Raw genomic sequence first — 25,262 nt, forward strand, 5'->3', positions numbered from 1 at the left:
CTGTCTGTGCTTTATTGTGAGAGAATGCTTTTCATAAGATTAATGAATATAGAAGAAAAGGGATGAAATGAAAGGGAGAAGGGTGAGCTGTTGCCTATTGGTCTAAATTTGAACTTTATTCTGTGTTTGAATCATTCAGAAGGAGAGAAGCTGTGTAATGAACCCCTAAATCCGAGTTCCATGGACTTAGTTACAGGTAGGGCCAGACTCCAGAAAGGGATGGTCAAGAAGGGAGGCTATCATTGGTCCGATTTTAATCTCGAAACAAAGATTATTTATAGTTGGTTAGGATACTTGCCATGGAACTGAGACTAAGTTTACAGGTGTTTTGAGGCCCCACCCCTTGCCTTCCTTCCCCTCAGTTCCATTTTGTCACAGAGCCAGAGACAACTCACGCTCATTATTTACTTAATAAGGCCGGTGGCTTTGGATTTGGAGATCTTGAGACCTGCCAGCTGCCCTGAACTGAGTTAAAGTTCTCTCCAATCTCTCTCCGTTCCCTCAGCAGCCTCCCTGCCACTGAAGTGGGCGTTCTTTCTGTGGCAGTACACCAGCTCCCAGGTAGGGAACTCCCCCAACCCCTTCCTTTCCTGGTCCTCTTCTTACCAGTTTGCAAGTGGACTGCTGGGCCTGGGTCTGAAGATTGCGGCAGGCTTCTGAAGTCAGCCCCCCTCTGTGTGATGCAAGCCGCAACTCCACAGAGGGAGAAGTGAAAGAAGGCTGACAGAATTGGTTTACTCATCGGAAAGGAAGCAGCCACTGTGCTCACTCAGTTAATGCAACACATGGGCAGGATTAGGTCCAGAGATTTTTCTTGGATGCCTCATCGGAAGAGGTTTTCTCTATTCTGACTTTTCACAACTGAAAACGACTGCTTTATATTCTGTTGTAAATGTTTGGTTCTCCTATTTGCATTCTCGGAACTGGTTTCAAACCCTGTGGTTTTTCTATTGTAGCTTTCTATTATATTTTCAGTAATTAGTTGATGTAGAACTGCCAGAAATTCCAGTGATATACACAGTAAATTATAAAGCTGTCTAATCACTTAGTGCTTGCCGTGTGTAAGGCAGTGTGTTAGGTGCTAGGACAGGGGAGATGTAAGCTAGACTTTGTATTCCAGGAGTGCTGCAGGAGAGGTTGTAAAGTATCCTTATCTCTATCACACAACACAGCAAGATAAGGAGTACAGGGAAGCTGTCAACAGCTGCAGTGAGGAAATGGGGTGTGGTGCTTAGGAAGCAGGTGACCCAGAAACTGGAACTTGAAGGTTAAGTTGCATATGCAAATTTCATATAAAGGAGATGGGAGATATCCTGGGTGAAGAGAATAGAATGCTCAGGAGATTGGGGGAGTAGTCTAGTTAGTCTGGAGTCAACAGCTAGGTTGGGCTGAGACCATACAAGGCTTTCAAGTGCCTGGTCAGGTAGTGATTTGGGAGTTACGGGGGAATAAACAATGTAGCCAGATTTGTATGTAGGAAATTGCATTTAGTAGTAGTGTGTCTCTGCCTTTTTCATGTCATCACACTGGTGGGAAACCATCTTCCCTGCTCATCCAGATAAATTAGAATCTGTCATCCAGATGAGCTATTTAGAGTTGGAGGCAACTGGCCTGAGGTCTCCAACCCTTAAGATGGCCAAGGGGTTCAAGCAACTCACTAAGTAGGAAGCTGTGGTGTGTAGAAGGAGCTTCATTCCTTACTGAGTTTCTCTTCCCAGCTTCTGCAGCTAGGAGACTGTTGATTCGTTAAGAATCAAGGGCCTGAGCTGGGCAGTAGGAAGGAAGTGCCACATAGGAAGGAAAAGTCGAGGCCTCGGTGCTGAGGAAGTTGCGCTTAGGTTAGGAAACAACATGTAGTCCCAAGGAGAGACTGGTGAAAAGGAAGTTAACCGTGCAGAACTTTGAGTCTGGGAAATATATACACAAGCCACGAAAGTCTTTAAGACATTTCCTACGGGCCCTGTGTTGCTGTGGTCAGAAGAACTGTGTTGTAAGGCCAGGGAACAAGATGAGTTCAGCGCCCACAGAGAGACTGAAGTGAGGTGTTTTAGCTGGCCGAAGAACTGATTCAGAAGAGAAGGTGAAGAGCTGAGAGTCACGTCTGAGACATAACTGGAGAATTTAAGAGCCGAGATGAGATGACTAAAGGAAAATGCTGAAATTGAAGAGTAAAGGTCCAAGGTTATACCTTGACATTTATGTGGTGATAAGAGGGAAAGGATCGGTGAAGGAGATTAACATTTGCAAAGTATCATTATATTTCATTATGATGGTAGATATAAGCAGGAATCATTAACCTCTCTTAATCCTTATTTTATCTTGGAAAAACTTGAGGTTGGATGGGGTTAAGATTTTTGCCTCAGGTTGCCAGCTAATGAATAAGGATGCTGACAAAAAGCAGCATAGTTAGAGGCAGCAAAACTAAACCAGCAATTAAGTGGTCAAATAGCTTGTCTTCCTAGCCAAGGACAGAAATGGGTGAGGAGATGGTAGCAGCCATATCAAATACCACAAGAAATTTGCAGAGTATAAGATTTCCAATAACATGGAGTATAGAGCATGCAGATATCTAAATACAATCTAAAATGAAGGGGCCAGAGAGATGGCTCAGTGGTTCAGAGCACTGGCTACTGTTCCAGATGATCTGGGTTTGATTCCCAGCATACACAAGGTGGCTCAACCATCCTGCACTCCAGTTCCAGGCAATCCAGTAACCACTTCTGACCTCTGAAGGCACCAGGCATACATGTGGTGCAAAGACATAAAAATGTGAAATAATTATAATTCATGTGTATCTAATTGGGCTATTCAGTTTAACTCTACCTAAAATAGCTAATAATATGCTTTTATTGGGGAAATTTAATCTAAGAGGAGAGTAAGATAAATTTGCCACTGTTTACAAAGGTAGAGTAAGAAAAAAAATCAAGATTTCTCTTTGCTTTTTTTCAAAGCATTTTCTTAATACCTCTAAATACTATCTATCATTCCCACCTTGTTGTATGCCTGCTTGCTTCACCACAGAGACTATGTATTATTATGTATGGAGTGGAGTCCAGGAATTTGGAATTTAGCTCCTGTACTAGAGAGGAACAGGGTTGGATTTTTTGTTGCACAGTTTTTAGACAGGACAGAGGCACAATACAGGAGTGACTCATCTCACCCCCTAGGCAACAGGTTCCTCTTTTTGGAATTAGAGACTTTTCAGTCTTTTAGCAATGTCCAGCTCTTTGTTGAAAAACTAAAATATTTCAAAGAAAGAAAAGCCGTAGTGCATCTTATTGTATTGATCATTAAAAGTTAAATAAATAATACTAAACATTTTGGGGATATGTATTGTATTCTAAAGCTTCCTATAAACTTACATGGTCACTTATTACCTTAAGCATGATAAAAAAATTTTTTGTTTTGTTTTTTTGTTTTTTGTTTGTTTGTTTTTTTGAGACAGGGTTTCTCTGTGAAACAGTCCTGGCTGTGCTGGAACTTACTCTGTAGACCAGGCTGGCCTCGAACTCACAGAGATCCGCCTGCCTCTGCCTCCCGAGTGCTGGGATTAAAGGCATGCACCACTTCCGCCTAACTTTATTTTTTAAATTTCAATTTTTAATTTTATTTTATGTGCATTGGTATTTTGCCTGCTTGTGTGTATGTGTGAGGATGTTGGATCACATGGGACTGGAGTTACAGAAGTGAGCTGCCATATGGGTGCTGGGAATTGAACCCGGGGCCTCTGGAAGAGCCGCCTGTGCTCTTAGTCATTAAACCATCTCACCAGCCCACATGATAAAAATTTTTATCTCCTGTCTTATAAAAGAAGAAAAAGCACTGAGAGGTTAAAAACTTCATTTGGAAGTGACTTAAGAGTTGATCCTGGGCTCTTTGGCTATGTATGCTCTCTAAAGGAAGTAATATTTGAGTTAGACCTTGAACAACAGGTAGAATCTTCTTTACTTTTTCAGTTTTGTGTGTGTGTGTGTGCGCGCGCGCGCGCGCACGTAGATGTAACCAACCGTCTTATTAAATAAGAAACACAGAGCCAATACAGAGATGAAAGCCAAGAGGTCAGAGCAATAGCTAAGAGCTAAAAACCCTACCCTTCACTGTTGCTGTTGTCCTACCTCTCCGAAAGAGAGCTACTTCCTGTGTATCTGTCTTTTTATAGTGTTTCTGTTCTGCCTTCTCATTGGTTGTAAACCCAACCATATGACTGCCTCGTCACTGCCTGTCTGTACAGACCTCCAGGTCTTCTATGGTTGGTATTGAGATTAAAGGCATGTGTCTCCATGCTGGCTCTATCCTTGAACACACAGAGATCCGCCTAGCTCTGCCTCCCAAGAGCTAGGATTAAAGGCGTGCACCACCACCACCCAGCTTCTGCTAAGGCTTGCTATTAGCTATGACCCCCAGGCAACTTTATTTATTAACATACACATCACATTTTAGTACAAATAAAACATCACCATCTGTGTGTGTGTTTGCATGGCTGTGCATGTGCACAGGCAGAGGCCGGAGGTTGATAGCAGGTGTCTTCTTCAGTTTTTTTTCCATCTTTTTGAGATGGGATCTCTCTCTGACCCTGCAGCTGATAACTAACTGGGCTAGATGGGCTGGCCAGCCAAGCGTAGACTCTCCCACTGTCCCAGTGCGAGGATAACAAGGCTTGTTGCTGCACCCAGTGTCATTGTTGTTCTTTATGTGGGTGTTGGAATTGAACTCATGTTCTATGCTTGCACAGTAAGCAGTTTACTGACTGAGCTACCTTCTGGTCCTCCTGCTTCCCCCTGCTCTCCTCTTGCCCTTCTGAGACAGTATCTTACTTCATAGTCCAGCCTGCCTCATATGCTCCTCCTCCTTTTCTTTTGTGTGCTGGGATTACAGTTGTGTGCCACCACAACTGCCAGATATTCTCCTTGTCTTCTTTTTCAGTGTTGGAATCCAACACTGGGCCTTGTAGATGTTGGGGAAGAAGCACTTTACCACTGACCTACATCCTCAGCTATAATCTTCTTAGGGAGAGGCTTTGGGAAGGGCATCCCGGGTGAAATGAATGTTATTTGGGAAAACAAGAAAGAGCTGGGCCTGAGTTGTTATATTTAGGAAAGTAAAAGGTCATATGTACTTCAAACTTAGTATTTCCAAGAAATTGGACAGTATAAAACAAATTGCCAAAAGAACATAGATCTCTGGTCTTTGGATGTTTATCTGTTATTTTTTTTAAGTCTAACTCCTGTACCTCTGCAAACCTTCTATTTATGAAATAAAGAATTGTAGCCAAAGTTACAAGTAACTGGGTAATAACTAAAGTTATGTTTGACCACACCTCACTCTGCGTTCATGCACCACTATCTTGTGAAGTCTTGTAAGTATGTAAGTATGAAATAACAGGGATGATGTCCAGCTCCTGATTATAGGATAAGATTTCACTCTCGTGTCATTTCATAGAGTATTAGTGTATATATATTATACACTATATTATATATACTATATATTATATATCAACTATATATATATTATATATATATATAATTAAAATAGAAGAAATTAATCCAAATCCTACTAAATAGATAGAGACCACACTGAAATATTTGGTGTTACATTCTGGCTTATCTAAGGTACCATGATCAACCTAACTATGGTAATATTGAATGGCCACCATTTTTGCTCTAACAGTTAAATTGCTATTAGCACATCTGGAGTTAACGTGGAGTTAATCTAGAAAAAGAAAGACATTGTTCAACTATGAGAGAGGACAGTAGTAGTAATTACAGTATTGAGTTAACACTTGGGTAGATTATTACTGAGAGAAATCTAAGGATTGTCATGGTTCAAAATGGAGAACCCGTGCTGGTAACTTGAGAGTAACAAAATGGAGAGAGGAATTCCTTGAACCAAACCAATGACTCGTTACAATGAACATTTGCAAGTAAAGCTGATTGGACAAAAGGGCGTATATACTGTGACACACCACTCCCAATGCCACCAGGATGAACGAAGAGGTGTGGGAGGGGCGGCAAAGATGGAGGAGTGAAGTGGTTTGTTTGTTTGTTTGTTTTGTTTTATTCTGTTTGTTGGCTTGCTCTGTTTTGTTTTGATTAATTTTTTTTTTAATTTTTCTTTTGCGGTGGGCCTCTGCAGAGGGGAGGGGAGGATATGAGGAGAGAGACTGAGAGGCGAGCAGAATTAGGGTTCACAATGTGAAATTCCCAGAGAATCAATACAGAAATTATGTTAAAAAAAAGAAAGAAAAGAAAAGGAGAGAGGAATTTGGAGACTATTTGACTTAGTTCACATTTCCCTTCAAGCTTCCAGTCCATAGAATTGTCTTTGAGGGAATAAGCATGCTAAAAGGAGATCCTCTAACGTGTGTGTGTGTGTGTGTGTGTGTGTGTGTGTGTGTGTGTGTGTGTGTGTGTGTGTGTACTTGTGTCTGTAGGGGAATAAACACATTAGCAAGAGATCCTGTTATAATGTGTGTGTGCATGCACGTGTGCAAGTGCATGCTTTTTGCTTCTCTTCCACAGTTTTGAAGAAATACGTGGGAAATACCAAAAACCATGTTGAGACAGCGAAAGAATCTGCCGTGCATTGCCCCGCTGCTGACCACGGTGGAGGAGACTCTGAACACCGTGTCTGCCCAAGTCCGAGGACACATTCCTGAATGGCTCAATGGCTATCTACTTCGAGTTGGACCTGGGAAGTTCGACTTTGGAAAGGATAAGTAAGCCTAGATTTTGGAGAACAATTTGGGCTTCGTGGTGTGGTTTGATTCTATGGAGCATGCATTCAACTCTCTTTCTTCTCTGAGGTGATTATTCTATCCCTTTGATTATAGAGAGGGAAATTGTTGCTTAGAGGAGGGAAAAAAAGTTGTTTTTTTGTCTTTGTTTTAAACCATTTTGCTCCCTCACCCCCACGTGAATTGTGAATTTGAAGTTCTCGTTGGGTTTATGCCCAAGGGAGCCATGCAAAGATCTCTTCGAGACTACTGAGATATTTCACCACAAGGTCCTGAAGGAAAGGTACCGCCTTCACCTCCTACCTCTTTCTCTGCCATCCTGAACCTCCCAGACACAATGACTTCTTTCAGTTCTTCATATTTTTACCCAATATCTTGGCATTGATGCTTTGTTACCTGTTTTCCCTCATCTCTCAGGCCTGATTTTTGTCCTTTTGATGTCAACTCAAATTTCACTTCCTTTAATGCCTCTTGTGACTTCTAATTCTAAAAACATCAAGACTGACTGCATTACCAGTTTTCTACATAGCACTGTTGTTGCTAGTGTCTGTTTACTCTGTTGGTTTGTTTTTTAAATGACTTATTTCTCATATATTTTATTTGTATGAGTGTTTTGCCTACTTGTAAGTATGTGTGTCAAATATATGCCTGGTGCCTGCAGAGATCAGAAGAGGATATTAGATCCCCAGAAACTGGAATTACGGGTGATTGTGAGCCACCATGTGGGTGCAGGGAACTGAACCCATATCCTAAGAGCAACAGGAACTATTAACCACTGAGCCAACTCTCCAGCCTTGTTTGTTTTTCTTCGTTTATGTGTGTTAGCTATGTTTCTCTGCTAGGATGTAAGTTCCATGAGGGCAGAAATGCTTCCTAATTTATCCGTATGTTCCCAATATCTTGATCAATAGCCTGTACCTAGCTAGATAGCCCTCAATAGGTAGATACACTGGGTGAAAACCCAGTCAGTCTTTAGAATATCATTTCTTTGGGTGTCTGAGGTATATGAGATAATGGGTAGATATGTCTACTGCTGATTGCAATTCTTTTCTTATTGAAATTGTTTTTGATTTATTTATTTTGTTTTATGTATATTAATGTATTCCTTGCATGTATATATGTGTACCATGTGCATACCTGGTGCCCAAGGTCAGAGGAGAGCATCAGATGCCCTGGAACTGAAGTTACACATGGTTGTAAGTTACCATATAGTTCTGGAACTTGAACACAGGTCCTCTGCAAAAGCAACAAGTGTTCTAAACCATTAAGCCATTTCTCCAGGTCCCCAGATGATGGCAATAAAAAAAATAGTCTATAGAAATAGCTGAGGAGACTGGCAGGGAGTAACATAAGATTTCTAAAAGAGGCTGTGTTGGATAATCCATGCCCACCCTATCCCATCCCAGTGACCTTGCTATAGTTCAATTTTTTTCATGTAAAAATTTCCAACATTTAAAAATATTACAGAGCAGATTACTTCCAAGCCATAGGCATATCTGCCCATTTGGATGAATGGAAAACCACCTCTTGTTCTTGAACAGAATGACAGCATTTTAAAGGTGCATTTTCCATTATTTGTAAACACATTATGATATTAATAAAAATCCCAACAAGCTATTTCAGGAAGTTAGACTAATTAATATCAAAGTTCATATGCAGAAATAAATATGCAAGAATTATCAAGAACACACTGAAAATGAAAATTGTTAGTGCTTTACAAGGCATTAAGAGCACTGTAAATTCTCTACTGTTGAAACATTATGATGCTGTTCATGAACAGGGAGCAGATAACAGAACAGGAAGCCCAGAAACAGACCCACAACTTACCAAACTGAGCATCTGATAAAGATGGCATCTGAAATCATGAGAATAAAGGGACTTCTTTTTCCCTACATTAAAAAAATGTGGTAAAATTTGTAACATGTAAGCTTTACATCTTGACCATTTTAATTGTACAGTTCAGTAGTGTCATGTGTATTCACATTGTGAAACATTTTCAGAATTTTCTCATTTTGCAAAATTGGAACTAACCAGTTAAGTAACAATTTGTCATTTTCTCTGTCCTCCAAGTCCATTAACCAACCTCATTCCTGTTTTTATAAACCTGAATATTTTACTTTTCACTTTAAAGTGCATTTATTGAGTGTGTTTAATTGTGTGCACATACATGTGTACATGTTCACATGCCATGGCATGTATGTGGAGGTCAGAGGACAACTTTCAGAGGTCAATTCTTTTCCATTGGCCATGTGGTTTCTGGGATCCAACTCGGATCATCCAGCCTGGCCGCTGTGCTTGTAGCCACTAAGCCAGCTCTCTGGCCCCTTGCCTACTTCTAATGTCGAACATAAGTAGACCCTACAGTGTCTGTACTTTCATGACTAGCCTGTTTTACTTAGCATAATGATCCTCCAGGTTCATCTGTGCTGTGACATATGATAGCGTTTTCTTCCTTTTTAGTGCTAGGTGATAATATGATGTGTATTGTAGAGGAGGCAAAATTTTTCTCATCGTCTTGTGGTCTTCACTAGTCCCAAGAATTAGATCAACAATTGGGAAGATTAATAGTGTGTGTGGGGGAAGTCACATAACTTCTACTTGCTAATGTTTGTATGTACTTGGGAACCCATGTAAGAAAAATGAGAAGCAGTTGAGTGTGGTGCAGGCCTATAATCTAGTACTTGGGAGGCTGGGGCAGGGTGATCACAAGTTTAAAGTTAGCTTCATTTACATAGCAAGTTCAAGGCCTTGTTTGGTTATATAGTCAGACCCTGACACAAACAAGCAAACAACATACACACATACACACACACACACACACACACACACACACACACACACACACTGGGGGTGTGCTGGAAGGGAGAATCATTTAATCTAAAGCCTGGGTAGTAGTAGTTGGACCAAGAGGAGTAAATTGTGAGAATGTGGCAAGGGTTGGAGTTGGGGCAGTTAGATGTGGGAAAGTGACTGTCAAAGTGAGTGTTCTGTTAGCCAGGTTATCCTGTTCTCTCTTTGCTTCACCTCCCTGTCTCCAGGTGCAGGGTGTCTCTCTTCCTTCTGATACAGGGAGGCCATCTTTCATGAGGGAGTTCCATTTCCCACTTTTGGAAAGAAAATAGAAGGCCATAGTGCTCGTCTGCAGCGGCTGATCCTCAAGTGTTTCAGACTCAGAATAGTGTGTCAAAGTGCATATTTGGGAGTACCAGGCACAAACCTCTACAACTGGTTTGTTTTTAGTCATCAGTTGATGCTTTCCTTGCTTCTGTCTTTTGGCTCTCGTGAGTAATGTCGACTTGAGCCTGAGTGAGCGAAGACCAGCCCTGATTTCAGGAACCATTGTCTTTTCAGACAACGATGCTAACCTTCCTTGCCCATGCTGATGCCATCAAGCATTTAATCTGTCAAACTTAGGAAAGAAAGGACCACATAATAGCTCTTTTGTTTGTTTATTGCTCTTTTGAGAGAGGGGTTTAGCTCAGGATGGCCTCAGACTCATAGTCCCCCTGCATCTACCTTTCCAGTGTTGAGATCACAGATATGTATCATTATACTGGCTGTGATAAATTTTTTTTTTCAAAACAAAGCTACATTTTTTTTTTTTTTTTTTTTTTTTGCTTACAGGTTTTTGATGTTCCATGTTTTAATTTTATTTTTACATGTGCCATGGCATATGTGTGGAGGCCAGAGGACAGCTTGCAGGAGTCTGTTCTCTCCCTCCAGCCTCTGGTTCCGGGGATTAAAGTCAGGTCATCAGGCTTGGTAGCAAGCACCTTCACCCTCTGTACCATCTTGCTAACCCTGCTCCATCACTTTGATAGACAATTTCTAGCATAATCATGAGGCCAAAGTGATGATGCAAAAAGTAAAATTGAAAAAAACTGTAGTAAACAGAAAACTTAATGCATTTAGGATTTGAGGATGAATGTTTCTTCTTAGGAACTTGTTCTGATTTAGAAAATGCCAAGCTTCCTCTGTCCTCCTCATCATAGGGGGAAAAAGCAGAAACATCTTAGGCCTGACCTCTGTAGGGTTTTCCTTCAGCGCATTGGAAAGTGAGCTTTTTGACAGGGGTTCAGAATCACAGGGCCGGGGTTAGGAGAAGGCAAGCTGCCCTTCCCTGTTGTAGCCCAGGGAATTCAGAACACTGTCATTCCTTAATTTCAAATTCTCTGAGTTATATAATTGGCCCTGGGAACACACACCACTTGCTTATCTTTATATTTGGATGGCAGAGAGATCACTCCACCCCTCATTTTGACCCCGTGCTCTCCTTACTCATAAGTTAGTTTCTGTTGTTTCCTCTCTTTGCAGATTCAATCACTGGTTTGATGGAATGGCTTTGCTTCACCAGTTCAAAATGGAGAAGGGCACAGTGACATACCGGAGCAGGTTTCTCCAGAGTGACTCATACAAGGCCAACAGTGCTGGAGATAGGATTGTGATCTCAGAATTTGGCACACTGGCTCTTCCTGACCCATGCAAGAATATCTTTGAACGTTTCATGTCAAGGTTTGAGGCACCTGGTAAAGAGCCCATAAAATGGCAGTGATCATCATTTAATCAGTATCTATACAAATAGAAATCTTGAAAAATATACATTTTAAAAGTATATTTTTATTTATGTGCATGTGTCTGTGATTGTAGTTGTCCTTGGGGGTCAGAAGAAGTTGTTGAATCCCCTGGAGCTGGAGTTACAGATGGTTGTGAGCTGCCATGTGGGTGCTAGGAACTGAATTCAAGTCTTCTGGAAGAGCAACATGTACTCTTAAGTTTTGAGACATTTCTCCAGCCCTTGAAAAATACACTCTGTGTGTGTGTGTGTATGTGTGTGTGTGAAAGAGAGGAGGGCATTGAAAATTTCTCCCTCAGAGCATGTGCTTACTGTCTGCTACCTGGTTTCAGTCATGACTGACAACACCAATGTCAACTTCGTACAGTACAAGGGTGACTACTACATGAGCACTGAGACTAACTTTATGAATAAAGTGGACATTGAAACTCTGGAAAGGAGGGAAAAGGTAATGTGCAGGCCCCAAGTGAATAGAATAGATCCCATTTTTTTTTCTATTCAAAGTCCCTTGAAGAATCTAGATAGCCAAGGAAGAAATCAGAGGCTCGCCTCCACAGAAATAAAGACACCATTAATTTAGACTACCGTCACCCTCTGCCAGGATTGTAATGCTTGTGGGGCTGGTTTTCCTTAAAGATAATCCCAAATTCCTACCTTAGTTTTAACATCACAAGGCCGGGGTTGAGGGAAGTAGCCTTGACAGGCTCATGTTCTTCCTAGGCACAGTAACTATCAGATTAGAAGTTGTGTAGGCCCGTATTGCCTTGGCACATTAATTAATACAATTTCAGGACAACTCTGTTGTTGATACAGTGTCTGCTCTGTAGCTCAGCTTGGCCCACAACTCACCATGTACCTTAAGCTGGCTTTTAACTTGTGATCCTCCTGCCTCAGTCTCCCAAGTGCTGGGATTACAGTTGTGTTCCACCACCTCAGACTAAAATTTTAATTTTATTTTTGATTACAATTGTTATGCTTATTTTGAATTTTGCCATGATACTAGATAAATCTGTACAGATGTTTTTGTTGGTGGCTGTGGTACTGCTGGCTTTTATTGTTTTGTTTTTGCATCTGTTTCTTTTTTTTAGCAGGAAAAGTAATTTTGATTTCTCAGAGGTTCCTCATATCACACTTTTAACATAGATGACATGCTTCTGTTATCTATGCTAATTTATGTTAATAAAGATCTATTGTGTATCATTTATAATTCTCAAGTAGTCTTAAACCTGCAGGTGGACTGGAGCAAATTCATTGCTGTGAATGGAGCAACTGCACACCCTCATTATGACCCAGATGGAACAGCATACAATATGGGGAACACCTATGGGCCAAGAGGTGAAGTGAGGGTGCAAGTATTTTTAGATGTAATTAGGAGTATACTGTTTCCCCAAGTGCCATTATGTTTAAAATGTAAACAGGAACTATCACTTGAAAGGTTCCAAAGAGGTATTACTGAGGTTAAAAGACATGGTTTATCATTAAGTATGTGTTCTGTTGTCCTATTGTACCTATGCTTGGCAACTGATTTCCTATACGTCTTTTTCAGTGTAACTTACATTTTTATGTTCCATTATGATTTTTGGATGTTATAAGCATTGAAGGCGCATATCTCTTGAATATGAATATGAACTTTAAAGACATACTGTATTGTAAAAACAAAATGTAAAATGCTACAGAAAAGGAACGTAGGGAGGGCCCACTGTCTATCACACAGAAGTAACTAACAAAGTAAGTCAAGGCCATAGCTGTATGGCATATGCTATACCCCATATTGCTGGTCATCTACACAGTTCCAAACCTGCTACCAATCTCCTCTAGAATGTTCCAGTAGCTAGTAATTACAGCTAATGTTTATTGAGTGCCTAAGATAGGCTAGAGATAAGCATATTTCTTGTTTCCTTCTTTAATCTGTACACGCCAACTCTCAAAGTATACAACTCGATTTTCACCTCCATTTTACAGATGAGACCAGTGAGCCCTGAGGATGTTTAAGTCATTTACTTGAGCCAATTTCCATGTCTCTAAGCCAGACCTGAAACCAGGCCTGACTTTAAACACAAAGGCTTGCTGTAAGTCATTCTGTTGGCCCCTTTTATTAGGTTTCCGTCCCGACTACAGAAGGCTGTATTGTTATTACTTAACATCTAGTCTCCACCCAGTCACCATTTCTCCCTCCACTTACTCAAGACCTTTAAAATGATACACCCACTCTCTCAGGGAAGGCAAATTTGCATTCCTGTTTTTGAGAGCATGTTGTCTCTGAACAAGAGTGTGTTAGTTGAGAGTGTTAGATATTTGTGACTATCTACCTTGACTATTGTTAGACTAGTGTCTACAGTCAATGAAACGTGTTGTGGTTGTGGTATACCTTTGGTGAATAGTCGGCTCTGTGGATAGCTCCTCCATAGGTCTGTATCTACACATATGAGTGTCTATGAAGATGGATGCTGAAGTTTTAGTTTTATTGGCTTAGGTACAGATAGGGCGTCCTGAATACGCTTCCATCTAGCTTCTTTTCTTTAAAGCTGTTCTAGGAAACAGTAGAAATCCTTCCAATGGATATAGTAATGTGTGGAGACCATGTGGAAACCAGAGGACAAGCTGTGAGAGTGAGTTCTTGCCTTTTACCATGTGTGACCTGGGGATGGAAATCAGGTCATCAGACTGGGTGGCAAGTGCCTTTACTGACTGAGTTATGTTGCCAGCCTTCAGTGACCTTTTCAAATCTATCTTTATATTGGATTCACTGGGGGAACCATACAGTTACCTGGGTTTTGCCCTCAAAGAATTTAGTTAGTCTCAACATCACCTAAATCTGCTAAATCAGGACCTTTGTCCTAACAAGACCACTGGTTTTTATGTACATGAAAGCCTACATGGGTAGGTTTTCTGTTTGTTTTGTTCCATCCATCACTTTTTAGTCATTAAAAAAAAAATCCACTTCTTATTAACTCTATTGACCAAGTAGTTTATTTTGAAACTTACTTGTAATTTGGAAAATATCGTTCTTAGTTATATATCTTAAAATAGTTACTAGATCATCAGTCTCAACCTTACTGCATCTAAGAATCATCTAGAATGCTCACTATCAGGATAGACCACAGGCACCATCCATCTTTAGGGATTCTGGTTCAGCAGAAGTGAAAAGACGCCAAGAATCTGCACCTTTATGGATCCCAGGGCATCTTGGTGCAAGCAGTCTCTAGGTCTAGCTGAGAAACGCAGGCACCAATTAGGACTGCCCCTGCTTGTTACTTTACCTCAACTTCCTGTTTATACAAACTCCTGGAGACTGCCAGACTCAGATACTGTGCAAGGCAGCTCTCTTTCACATTCCTCACCGGATTAGAAGCTGGTCTTGCATAATTCCTTCACAATGCCTTCAGTGCTCTGTAGTTAGAACAGTTCAGTGACTAAGTGTTTAAATTCAGTGAATTGGGTAATCCAAGTGCCAGCACTGGGAATCCTTTTATACTCTAATCCTAACAGCAAACCTGCTTCTGTTTTCTCATTGGATTATCTGGTTCAGTGAGAAGGTTTTGAACTGGAACTCAATGCATACGTAAATTGCAGGGAGCCTGAATACCTGGGATACATTTGGATACATAATACTTTTGATTGTAATTTTTAAAATGCCTGCAATGATCTACTTTGAAGAACAAAAAGGTGTAGGAAAGGGACTAAGGAATCAATGGGCAAATCATAGTAAAGCTTTAGCCTTTTCAGATATTTTATGATCCTCCTTACAAATTAGCAAAAATTCTTTAGACATTTTATCAACCCAGTTAGTTTTTAACACTTAAACTATGTTCTTCGTATTAACCCATCACTGTTCTTGTCTATTTTTTTTTTCTGTCACTGTTCAAAACATGATGTTTCCTATTTTGAAGTGGTCTCTCAAAACTTGTCTTTATCTCCACCTTGGACATCTGCAACAGGTAATTTGTACCTGTTGCTCACTCGGTGTTTTTACCAGGATGTCAACAGGCATTACAAAACCAAACCTTTGATCTTCTCTGCTGAACTCTCTAAAAATGAGTCTTCCTCGTTTTAGTTGATGGTAGCGCCATCCTTCCAGTCGCTAATGACAACTTTGGAATCATTCTTCATGTTTCTCTCTTACACCTACACCCAATTAATCAAAAGAATCATCTGAGCAATGCCCTCAAAATATCTTCAAACTCCAACTACCTCATGCCATCACTTCCATGGCCACCCATCTATTTTTGAACCACAGTGTTCTTACAATTAAAATTATCAAACTAACCTCTTAATTGATTTCTTCAATACTTTCTTCATCTTACTTTTCCATGTTCTCAGCATAGTGGCCAGGTTGACCTCTTACCCCATCCACCTCTCTAGACTCATCTTTTAGATTCTCCTTCTTAGCAGACAGGACTACGCTGGCCCCTTTGTTGTTATTTGAACACTACAAACTGTTCCTGGCTGCGTATTCACTTTCCTCTGTCTGGAATGCATTTCTCCTAGATGCTCTCAAATCTCTTCCTCACCTTCTTCAGGTCTTCACTTGAATGGTATCACCCCAGACTACCATATTCAAAATGGCAAACAGGAATGCCTACCCATACACAATCACTGCAGCCCCCATTTCTAGCTTGTTTACATTATAGTTCATATCACAATCAGATGCATTGCATTTTTGCTCATAGTTTTTTTAAAGAATTTGAGTTAGAGATGAATAGATTTTTGTCTGTTCTGTGTACTGCTGTGAGTTTGAAATACAGTATTTAGACTTCTTAGGACAGTGTTTGGAATATGACTAGTGACCAGTAAATGGCTGCAGAATAAATGAACCAAGAAGAAAGTGTTAGTTATTTTGTTCCTTAAGAATAATGGAGATTGTGAAATTCCATGTTATATAAGTTCATCATGTCTTAGACTGCAAATTATAATACCAGGAAGATAATTCAGTATCACCTAAATATTTATTTGTTCACTGAATAACTTCATAAACGTGTGGTATTAGTTAATCTATCAATAACTATTTATAGCATGCTCGCTAAATACCAAGCCCTTGCAAGAGCAAGGGTTATTTCATTTTAGAATGTATATAAAAAAGGTAAAGGGAGAAATTTTTGTTGTTCAGGTTCTTGCTATAATATTATTCGGGTTCCTCCAGAGAAGACAGGGCCTGGGGAGACGATTCATGGAGCACAAGTGCTGTGTTCTATCACTTCTGCTGAGACTATGAAGCCTTCTTACTACCATAGCTTTGGTAAGTCTATGGATGAGGCCAGTTGCCCTGGGCTCTGAATTAATATTGCTGTATCACAAAGATTAGTTTTGACAAGTACCATGTTGATCACTTATCAGAGTGTTACAGTACTGAGGTCAAGATTGCATTAATACCAGTTAAGTGATTCTGTTTAGCCCTGTACTCCTTATGCTAGCCTACAGATTGCTTGAAGAGACATGGCTTCTTCATGTAAGTAGTTACTAGAAATATAAATTGATAATGAAAAATTTGAGTCAGTATTAAAATCCTAAAATATTAGCCACACATGAAAAGGCCTTGACTATTTCGTGTGTGTGTGTGTGAACCTTATATTCTGTATAGATTGTTTCAGCCTTTAAAAATAATGTTTTGTTAACTTTTGAGATGTTTTAGCCTTTATTCAGAACATTTACTTTACATATTGTAAATTGTGATAGCCAAAATACTCCTAGGTCTTCACTCCCAGGGTGTACAGGAAAAAGACTAAGGAGTAAATATACTGAGCATGGATGGCACTTTAATATTGTTCTGCTTTCTGTTATCCTTAAACCAAAACAACTTAAAATGAAAAAAAAAAAAAAAAAAGCAAAGCCCAACCAAGGGCATTAACCCAAGTATTCTTAACAGTTCTCTTTTCTATGCAGAAACAGGAAATATGTCCATTGAGCTGGGAAACAGCACAGTATTTCTGGGTGGTGTTTACTTAGGTCAGCAGTAACATGCCAGTTTTCAGACGGGTCCTCTCACTGCCACATTTCAGTTCACTCTAGTTTGCCAAGTAACATTTTATTCTTTTCTGGAAACTTTTAGGAATGACAAAAAACTACATAATCTTCATCGAACAGCCTCTAAAGATGAAACTGTGGAAAATAGTCACTTCTAAAATCCGGGGGAAGGCCTTTGCTGACGGGATAAGCTGGGAGCCCCAGTATAACACACGGTTTCATGTGGTGGATAAACACAGTGGACAGGCTGAGTATTTGAGCATATTTATAATGAAAGGGTATGCCCCGAAGGTGAATTCCACAGGGCTGACTCTTCACCTTCATACATTATTTTTAAAGACATTTCTAATTAGGGGTATTATTTCCTTTTTCTGGTTGGATTGTCTGCTAATTAATTAATTAGCACAATGGATGCTGCATGTTGGGAAACTGTGGGGAATGTTTTTACCCCTCCAACTGATTGAATTAAAAGGGTACAGGAAGCTCTCATCACGGGTTTTCTCATGCCAGAAAAGTGCAGAGGGGTGCAGTTTATGCACAGCTCTTTCGTCACTTCTGCAACAGCAATTTGAAGCTTAAAGTAGCTGCTTCTGGGACTTGGTGTGCCAATATCATAGTCCCACTGAAGTCCAGCATGTCAGGCTGCGTATCTTCTTATAGTCCCCATTAGTAATGGTGTCATTGTACTTGTCTATGTTTATCTCTAAGAAGATAGTGTCCTAAATTTAATTTTCCTGATTTCATTACAAAATTATTTGAATAATGAGTGTATTTTTCAGTCATTCACTTAATTTATAATAAGCATCCTAAGCAACAGTATTTTCTATTAATCTTGTAATTAGAGTCTAGGACCTGTTTATCCTGTAAAACATTAGACCACACATTTCAGGAAGGCTTTTAAATTAGTCACAACAATAGATTGGTTTGTGTCAGACCGCCTGAGTTCACTGATTAACGTGAAATGAACTTCCTTAAATCATTTGCTTTTATATACTGATTTTTCTTCCGTTGTACCTATTGACCATGGCATGGAAGTTGGGGGTGGGGATTCTTCTAATTTGAGTTTTGTAGATTTATTCCTGAAAGGGGACGACAGAAAGGAGGGGAGGGAAGGAGATGGAAAGAAACTGAGTGTCTTTCTAATTGTTTGTGTGTCCTGCAGACCCTCCCAGGAGTGTATTACAGCAACCCTTTTGTTACCTTTCATCAAATCAACGCCTTTGAGGACCAGGGCTGTATTGTGATGGATCTGTGCTGTCAGGATGATGGGAGAAGCCTGGAAGTTTACCAGCTACAGAATCTCAGGAAAGCCGGGGAAGGGCTTGACCAGGTAGGTAAACATCTTGAACTCCTCTGCCTTCTGAGTGCTGAGATTAAAGGTGTGTATCACCATGCCAGGCATTAACATTTTATTTTTTTAATTTTTATTTTTTTTTTGGTTATTTCGAGACAGGGTTTCTCTGTGTAGCTTTGCGCCTTTCCTGGAACTCGCTTTGGAGACCAGGCTGGCCTCCAACTCAGAGATCTGCCTCCTGAGTGCTGGGATTAAAGGCGTGCGCCACCACCGGCCGGCTAACATTTTATTTTTAAAGATGTTGCTTGCTGTATATTAATTAATGGACTGTTACAGAGCAGACTTAGGGTTAAAGAAAAAAAGCAAGCTGAAAGCATGGAGCTTTCCCCATGTATTCCTCTTCCCTAGTTTCTCTGATACCGATATTGTAAACTTGGGCTTATGTATTGTTATTGAACGTATGCATATGTGTGGTGTGTGCGCGTGAGCACGGGTGACACAGCACACAAGTGAAGGGAGGGAAGGCAGAGACAGTTGTCAGGAGTTGGTTCTCTCCTTTCACCGTGGGGTCTGGCGATTGAACCCAGGCTGTGGGGCTTGCGCAGCAAACCATTTTACCCCTTTGTTGTTGTTGTTTTTCAAGACAGGGTTTCTCTGTGTATCCACGGCTGTTCTAGAATTCCCTCTGTAGACCAGGCTGGCCTCCAACTCAGAGATCTGCCTCCTGAGTGCTGGGATTAAAGGCGTGTGCTACCGCCGCCGCCGCCGCCGCCGCCGCCGCCACCTGACCTAGATTTTTTTTAAAAGTGTATATTTTGTTAGATTAGGGAAGTTTTATTTTTACTTCTATATTACTAAGAATTTTGGTCATGGATAAATGTAGCATATCATATTTTTTTCTCACCATTGAGATTACCACATGGATTTTATCCCTTTTTTATTAATGTGATGAAGTATATTGGTTCCTTCTTTTAAAAAGTGTTTAAACTAGGTATGGTGGCAGATACCTTTAATCCCAGCACTTGGAAGGTAGAGGCAGTCGGGTTTCTGTAAGTTACAGGCCAGTCTGTTTTCATAGTGAGTTTCAGGCCAGCTGAGGATACAGAGTGAGATTCTGTCTCAAAAGAAAAAAGGAAAGTTTAAACTGAGCCTAATGGTTCAAGCCTGTAATCCCAGCTTGAACTGGGGGGGCTGAGGCAGGGGATTCTGGGAATTCTGGGAAGCCACCAGTCCCTGCCTCTCATTTCCCAGTAGAAGCTGGGTCATTATAGATGTCTATGCTATGCAAACATCTAACTGGGATTTTATATGGATTCTGAGAATTCAAACTCAGGCCCTCATGCTGTGTGACAAGTGCTCTTACCCACTGAACCACAGTCCTGCATCAATATTTGTTGTTTTTATTAAAAGTAATAACTCTACTAATAGGTGTGGGGTGGTGTCTGTGGTTTTGATTTACATTTCTCAAATGACTAACGTCTTTGAGCATCTCACTAGGTCCTGAGGGGAAGGAGTTGCCTCTAACACTTGGTCCATCTGCAGGTCCTTTCCCTACTAAATCTCAGCCTCGTTGTCCTCCCTGGCCTTTCTAGCTCATCATTGCCTCCAAACACTTATTTTTAAACATTTTATCCAGACTTTTTCCCCTTTTAGTTCTTCTCAAAGGAATGGTTGATTCATACCACCTGACCCAACCTTAAATGTCTTTTTGTTTAGCTAAGGTTTTACAAAAGAAAGTGGTGTTGATAAAATGTCATTTTTATTTTTATTTTATTGAGACATGATTTCTCTGTGTTGCCCTGGCTGTCCTGGAACTCACTTTGTAGTCCAGGCTGGCCTCAAACTCAAGAGATCTGCCTGCCTCTCTGTCTGCTGAGTGTTGGGGTTAAAGGCATGTGCCACTACCACCCGGCTAAAAAGTAATTTTTAAAGAGCCAATCCTTTATAAAGTTTAAGAATAATATTCTAGAGGTTTCAAAAAAATTCAAATAAAGAACAGCATTGTATTTTACTCAGAGAAAACATTTCTGTGTGGGATGGAGGTGACGTGGGGTAGGTAGGTCAAGGAATGGTACAGTTTGTTCTCTGTCTCACAGTATTTCAAGAGAGAACAGTGTGCTTAAAGCACATGGTCCCAGGAGCTGTGCATGTTTCCTTTGCGTCTTCTGCTTAAACACCATCTCAATATACAGACTGTTTGGAGTGTTCCTCTGATCACCCATAGCATCAGCAGTTCACGAGGAGAACTCAAGACTTAGCACAACAGCAAAGTGCGCACAAAGAGAAGGAGCTGGAGGAAGGCAGGCTCCAGCGGGCAATTCTCTACTAGTGTAGTTGCACAGGACACATAGAAAGAACTGGTCCTGACACTGTGTGAGACCTGTCAACTTCCTGGGAAGTTCACAGACCTGGTTGTTCAGGGTCACACTGGGAATCAGCCATGTAGGCAATCCAGCCAACATAAGTAACCTCGGGTCGTGGAGTTCTAGACCCCTAGGAGAACTCAGATATTAATCTTTTTTTTTTTTTAACTGAAGATTAAATCTTGGGTCTTATACATGCTAGGCAGGCACTGTACCATTGAGCTGCATCCTTAAACCCCAGGTATTTCCCCCCCCCACCACCAACAGGGTATCTCTGTGTAGTTTTGGTGCCTGTCCTGGATCCCATTCTGTAGCCCAGGCTGGCCTCAAACTCACAGAGATCCTCCTGGCTCTGCCTTCCGAGTGCTGGGACTAAAGGCGTGCGCCACCGCCGCGAGCCACCAAGGTTTTCTTTTTAAGTAATATCATTATCATGAACTATATTTATTGACTACACAGTGCCATTCAAGGCTTCACATACTCTTATCAGATACAGCAGTCTAAGAACTCAGTGTCGAGGAGCCAGCTAAGGGTTAGTCTTGGAAATTGACCTTCTCAAGAATGTGTGGGGTTTGAGCAATCCTAGCCTGCTAAACTGGGCCTTCTCTGAATCAGCAAACATGAAAAAGGGACCTTCCCTTGTTACAGTCTAGTCCCTGGGACCTTTGACTATATAATCATTTGTTTATTGGAGGCTAATTAATAACTATTTAATTTTATAACTACTATTCCACCACTAGAATGCAAATTTCATGAAGTTCAGTGTTGCATTCCCAGTATCTGAAACAATACTTAGCCTACAACAGGCGCTCAATAAATATTTGTTGATTGAATGAATTAGAATTATTATTTGCACAATTCTAGTAATGACTGGATTTAAGTCACTGGTTTCTTATCCTAGGGATGACATTTCCCCATCTGTTTATTTCTCTCTTCTGAACAGGTCTATAATTCAGTGGCAAGATCTTTCCCTCGAAGATTTGTTTTGCCCTTACATACCAGTGTGGATGCCCCTGAGGGGAAGAACCTTAGTCCACTGTCCTATTCTTCTGCCAGTGCTGTGAAACAGGGTGATGGAAAGGTAAGCTCCCAGCGGGCACCAGACTAAGGGCTGGGTTTTAGTGACATTACTCTTGGGCTCTTCTCCAAATGTTCGGTGCCCAGCAGGTTTCATAATAGTTGGCTGAGCTTGGGTGAGGTCATGGAGACTTGTTTGCACAAGAGTCACAGAAACTGGGTGGGATGGACACTGTGCTTGGCTATACCTTCTCTGCTCTGAGCCGGATATAGGCAACTTGCCAGTGGTTGTGGAAGGTGTGAGCTTCTAAGGTTGACCGGACCATCCGCACCTTCTGGAGACGCTGCTTTTCCCACGAGAATTTTACTGTGCAGCTCTGGGTGCCTTACTTTTAGCAGAATACAGAAGCACTCTGCCTCCTGTGGCATTTGACGTAGTCACAAAGCCTGACAATGTTATCTGCATGTGCACACACACTGTGGAAAGGGGAACAATATGAAACATGACGTAGAACTGTGGTTCTCAGATCCTGTCACCACGTACAGAGTAGTGTGCCCTTACACTAGAGAAATGAAAGAGAATTAAGAGAAAGTAAAGAGAGTTAAGCAGCCACTTTTAATCCTTTGGGGATCTCTCTTAGATCTGGTGCTCTCCTGAAAATCTACACCATGAGGACCTGGTAGAGGAAGGAGGGATTGAATTTCCCCAAATCAACTATGGCCAGTTCAATGGCAAAAAATATAATTTCTTCTATGGCTGCGGCTTCCGGCATTTGGTGGGGGATTCTCTGATTAAAGTTGATGTGGTGAACAAGACACTGACGGTAATGGAAATCTCCTTTCTCACTTTTTCCAAGACCTGCCCTGCCCTTTGAATTATTTCTGTTTTGTTTAAAGTAGTTCCTCAGATGTATTACTTTTCTTAAAAAATTTTACTGTCTGTTTATTTTATGTGAATGTGTTTGTGTCCAACTGTATTATGTGCACCACGTGTGTGCAGGAACCTGTGGAGGTCAGATGAAGGCATCTGATCCCCTGGAGCTGCGGTTACAGGAAATTGTGTGCTGTTGTGTGGGTGCTGGGAAATGAACCTGGGTCCTCTGGAAGAACAGCCAGTGTTCTTACTGCTGAGCTGTCTCTGCAGCCCAGTTCTTTGGGTTCTTTAATATTTCAACAGCTTAGCTATTTTCCTAAGTTTGAGAATCATGAATCACTTAAGCAAGGGGTTGGTTTCCTATGACAAATCTCAAGGAAAGCCAAAACTTGGGAAACTAATGGTAAAATTGATGTCATTTTTTTTTTGGAATAATTATGGGGTAAAGGCTGTAGTGACCCCTGTATTTCAGGTTGATGGGAAATTATATGAGATGGTGATCTAGAGGCAGCAGAGGCTCCTCTTACCTACATTCAATGCAGTAAACCTGGGTTCATGTTCGCTGTCAGAACATCCTGTTAATGCCCAATTTATGCTGTCAGTGACAAACGCTGTGGAACGCTTCCCACTCACCCTCACCTTTCATCAGATGCCTTCTGTGTGTGTTGGGGGGACTTGCAGGTTTGGAGAGAGGACGGCTTTTACCCCTCAGAGCCCATTTTTATTCCGGCACCAGGAGCCAATGAAGAGGACGGTGGGGTTATTCTTTCTGTTGTGATCACTCCCAACCAGGTAAGTTCATTTGCCTGCCCCTGACCATAAAAACGCAGCACTAGTACATCGGAGCAGGATGTGGAGTGACGCAGCCCACAGTCTATTTTGATGCCTTGTGGCATCTTCTCTGTCCTCTTCTTCCCCTTTTTACTGTGTACATATCCCCCACTTTAAAAGTCTTGGTCCATACTTCTCAAAGTCCTATTTGTAAAATCATAACCCGTGGTGTCTTCAGAGGCATTTGTTATGTACAAAGCACTTTCATACATATTATGATAATTATTATAAATTATGAAATACCATTTTATTCATGTGGAATTTGTCACTTCTAGAAGTTGCAGGTGACTTGCATCTGATCTCACGGTGGTAAAGCCAGTGTTTAAATCATCTGATTTCTGGCCTGATGTTCATACCACCATCCATGTTTAATTTCAGTGAACTGACCTAAAAAACTCCAGTATCATAAGCCCTGGCTAGCATCTCAGTAATGCTACTTACTGACTTGTCTGAGCAATCTTATAGCAAATGTGTTCTCCTCAAGCACCAGCTTTGATCAATTATTAGTGGCACCTGGGTGTGGGGTTCTGTACCCTTTAATGGTTTAGGGAAAAAAAAGAGTGCTGTGATCAATTAGTAATGTCTGCTATGGGCTTATTCCATGAACTTAACACTCCAGTAATTAGGTCATCACCAATCTCAGACTGACTTACAACACTGACATTTGTACGGCTCCTAAGTAACACAAAGTAGCAGCATTTCTAACTTGGGAGAAATAATTTCCGCGTATTTTACAGGATTAGAAAGGGTCAAGCAAAAATATTGTTAGACTCAAAGCCATCTTATGAAGAGAATTGGCACAAACAACCTTATCTCCTTGCTTACGGTGTGAACTTCTTTAGTCACGGTGTTTCTGTCCAGGTTGGCAACTGGGCAAACACTTAGTGGGTGGCTGGGTGAGGCACAGGCACTGGGAACCTGAGGAAGACGTGCTTTCGTTGTTAGCAAGGTTAGCCAGTGGAGATGGTTTCCAAAGGAAGACGGAACTTCAGTGTTGCACTTCCTTTTCTAGAGTCAAAGTAACTTTCTCCTTGTCTTGGATGCGAAGAACTTAACAGAGCTGGGGCGAGCTGAGGTACCTGTGCAGATGCCTTACGGGTTCCACGGCACGTTCGTACCCATCTGATGGCACAGCAGGTCTGAGATTCAGGTTCCAATGAGTGCACTCTGTACAGAAGAGAAAACAGCGGGTCCCACCCAAAACTGCTGTAGTTTGGACCTGATCCAGACCCCCCCACCGTGAGCTTGTATTTTGAATAGTTTGTTCCCAGCTTGTGGCACTATTTTGGGAGGCTGTGGGAACGTTCGGGGATGAGGGACCAGTCTTTGAAGCCCCTGGTTCTCTCATGCCCTCTCTCTGCTTCCTGCCCATGACAATGTGAATGGCCTTCACTCTGTGCTCCCCACCTTGCCACAGATGGGGTGCTCCACCACGCCCCCCCCACACTGTGGTGGACTGTGACCTTGAAACTGTGAGCCAGAAACTGTGAGTCGAAGGAAATCTTTCCACCTTTGGTTGTTCTGTCAGTTTGGTTTGGTTTTGCAGCAGCAGTAAAGTAATCCCCAAACTGGATATATTGTTTTACATTTCTATTAAAAACATAATTTGTGAGGCA

At 41.2% G+C, this 25,262-nt stretch overlaps 2 protein-coding genes across 3 annotated transcripts in view; one reads left to right on the forward strand and one right to left on the reverse strand.

Moving 5' to 3' along the window:
* Positions 1 to 694, reverse strand: part of Il18 (interleukin 18) — a 28,854-nt gene extending 28,160 nt beyond the window's left edge. The window contains exon 1 of the mRNA XM_037207505.1: positions 607 to 694. The gene's annotated coding sequence lies outside the window, so the exon portion shown is untranslated. The remainder of the gene's footprint in view (positions 1 to 606) is intronic.
* Bco2 (beta-carotene oxygenase 2) lies at positions 341 to 25,262 on the forward strand. Of its 2 annotated transcripts, none has more exons than XM_037207504.1 (12): positions 341 to 561; positions 6,492 to 6,715; positions 11,048 to 11,259; positions 11,639 to 11,754; positions 12,539 to 12,641; positions 16,414 to 16,542; positions 17,353 to 17,513; positions 18,430 to 18,597; positions 21,868 to 22,005; positions 22,583 to 22,765; positions 23,497 to 23,607; positions 24,659 to 25,262. In XM_037207504.1, the coding sequence occupies exons 2-12, from the start codon at positions 6,552 to 6,554 to the stop codon at positions 24,770 to 24,772; spliced, it is 1,599 nt and encodes a 532-aa protein (XP_037063399.1). In that variant the 5' UTR covers positions 341 to 561; positions 6,492 to 6,551; the 3' UTR covers positions 24,773 to 25,262. The 2 variants fall into 2 exon arrangements, with proteins under 2 accessions (XP_037063399.1, XP_028720727.1); XM_028864894.2 differs by having other exon boundaries at positions 6,519 to 6,715.

Source organism: Peromyscus leucopus, chromosome 7 (genome assembly GCF_004664715.2).
Source record: "Peromyscus leucopus breed LL Stock chromosome 7, UCI_PerLeu_2.1, whole genome shotgun sequence".
Taxonomy (NCBI): Eukaryota; Metazoa; Chordata; class Mammalia; order Rodentia; family Cricetidae; genus Peromyscus; species Peromyscus leucopus.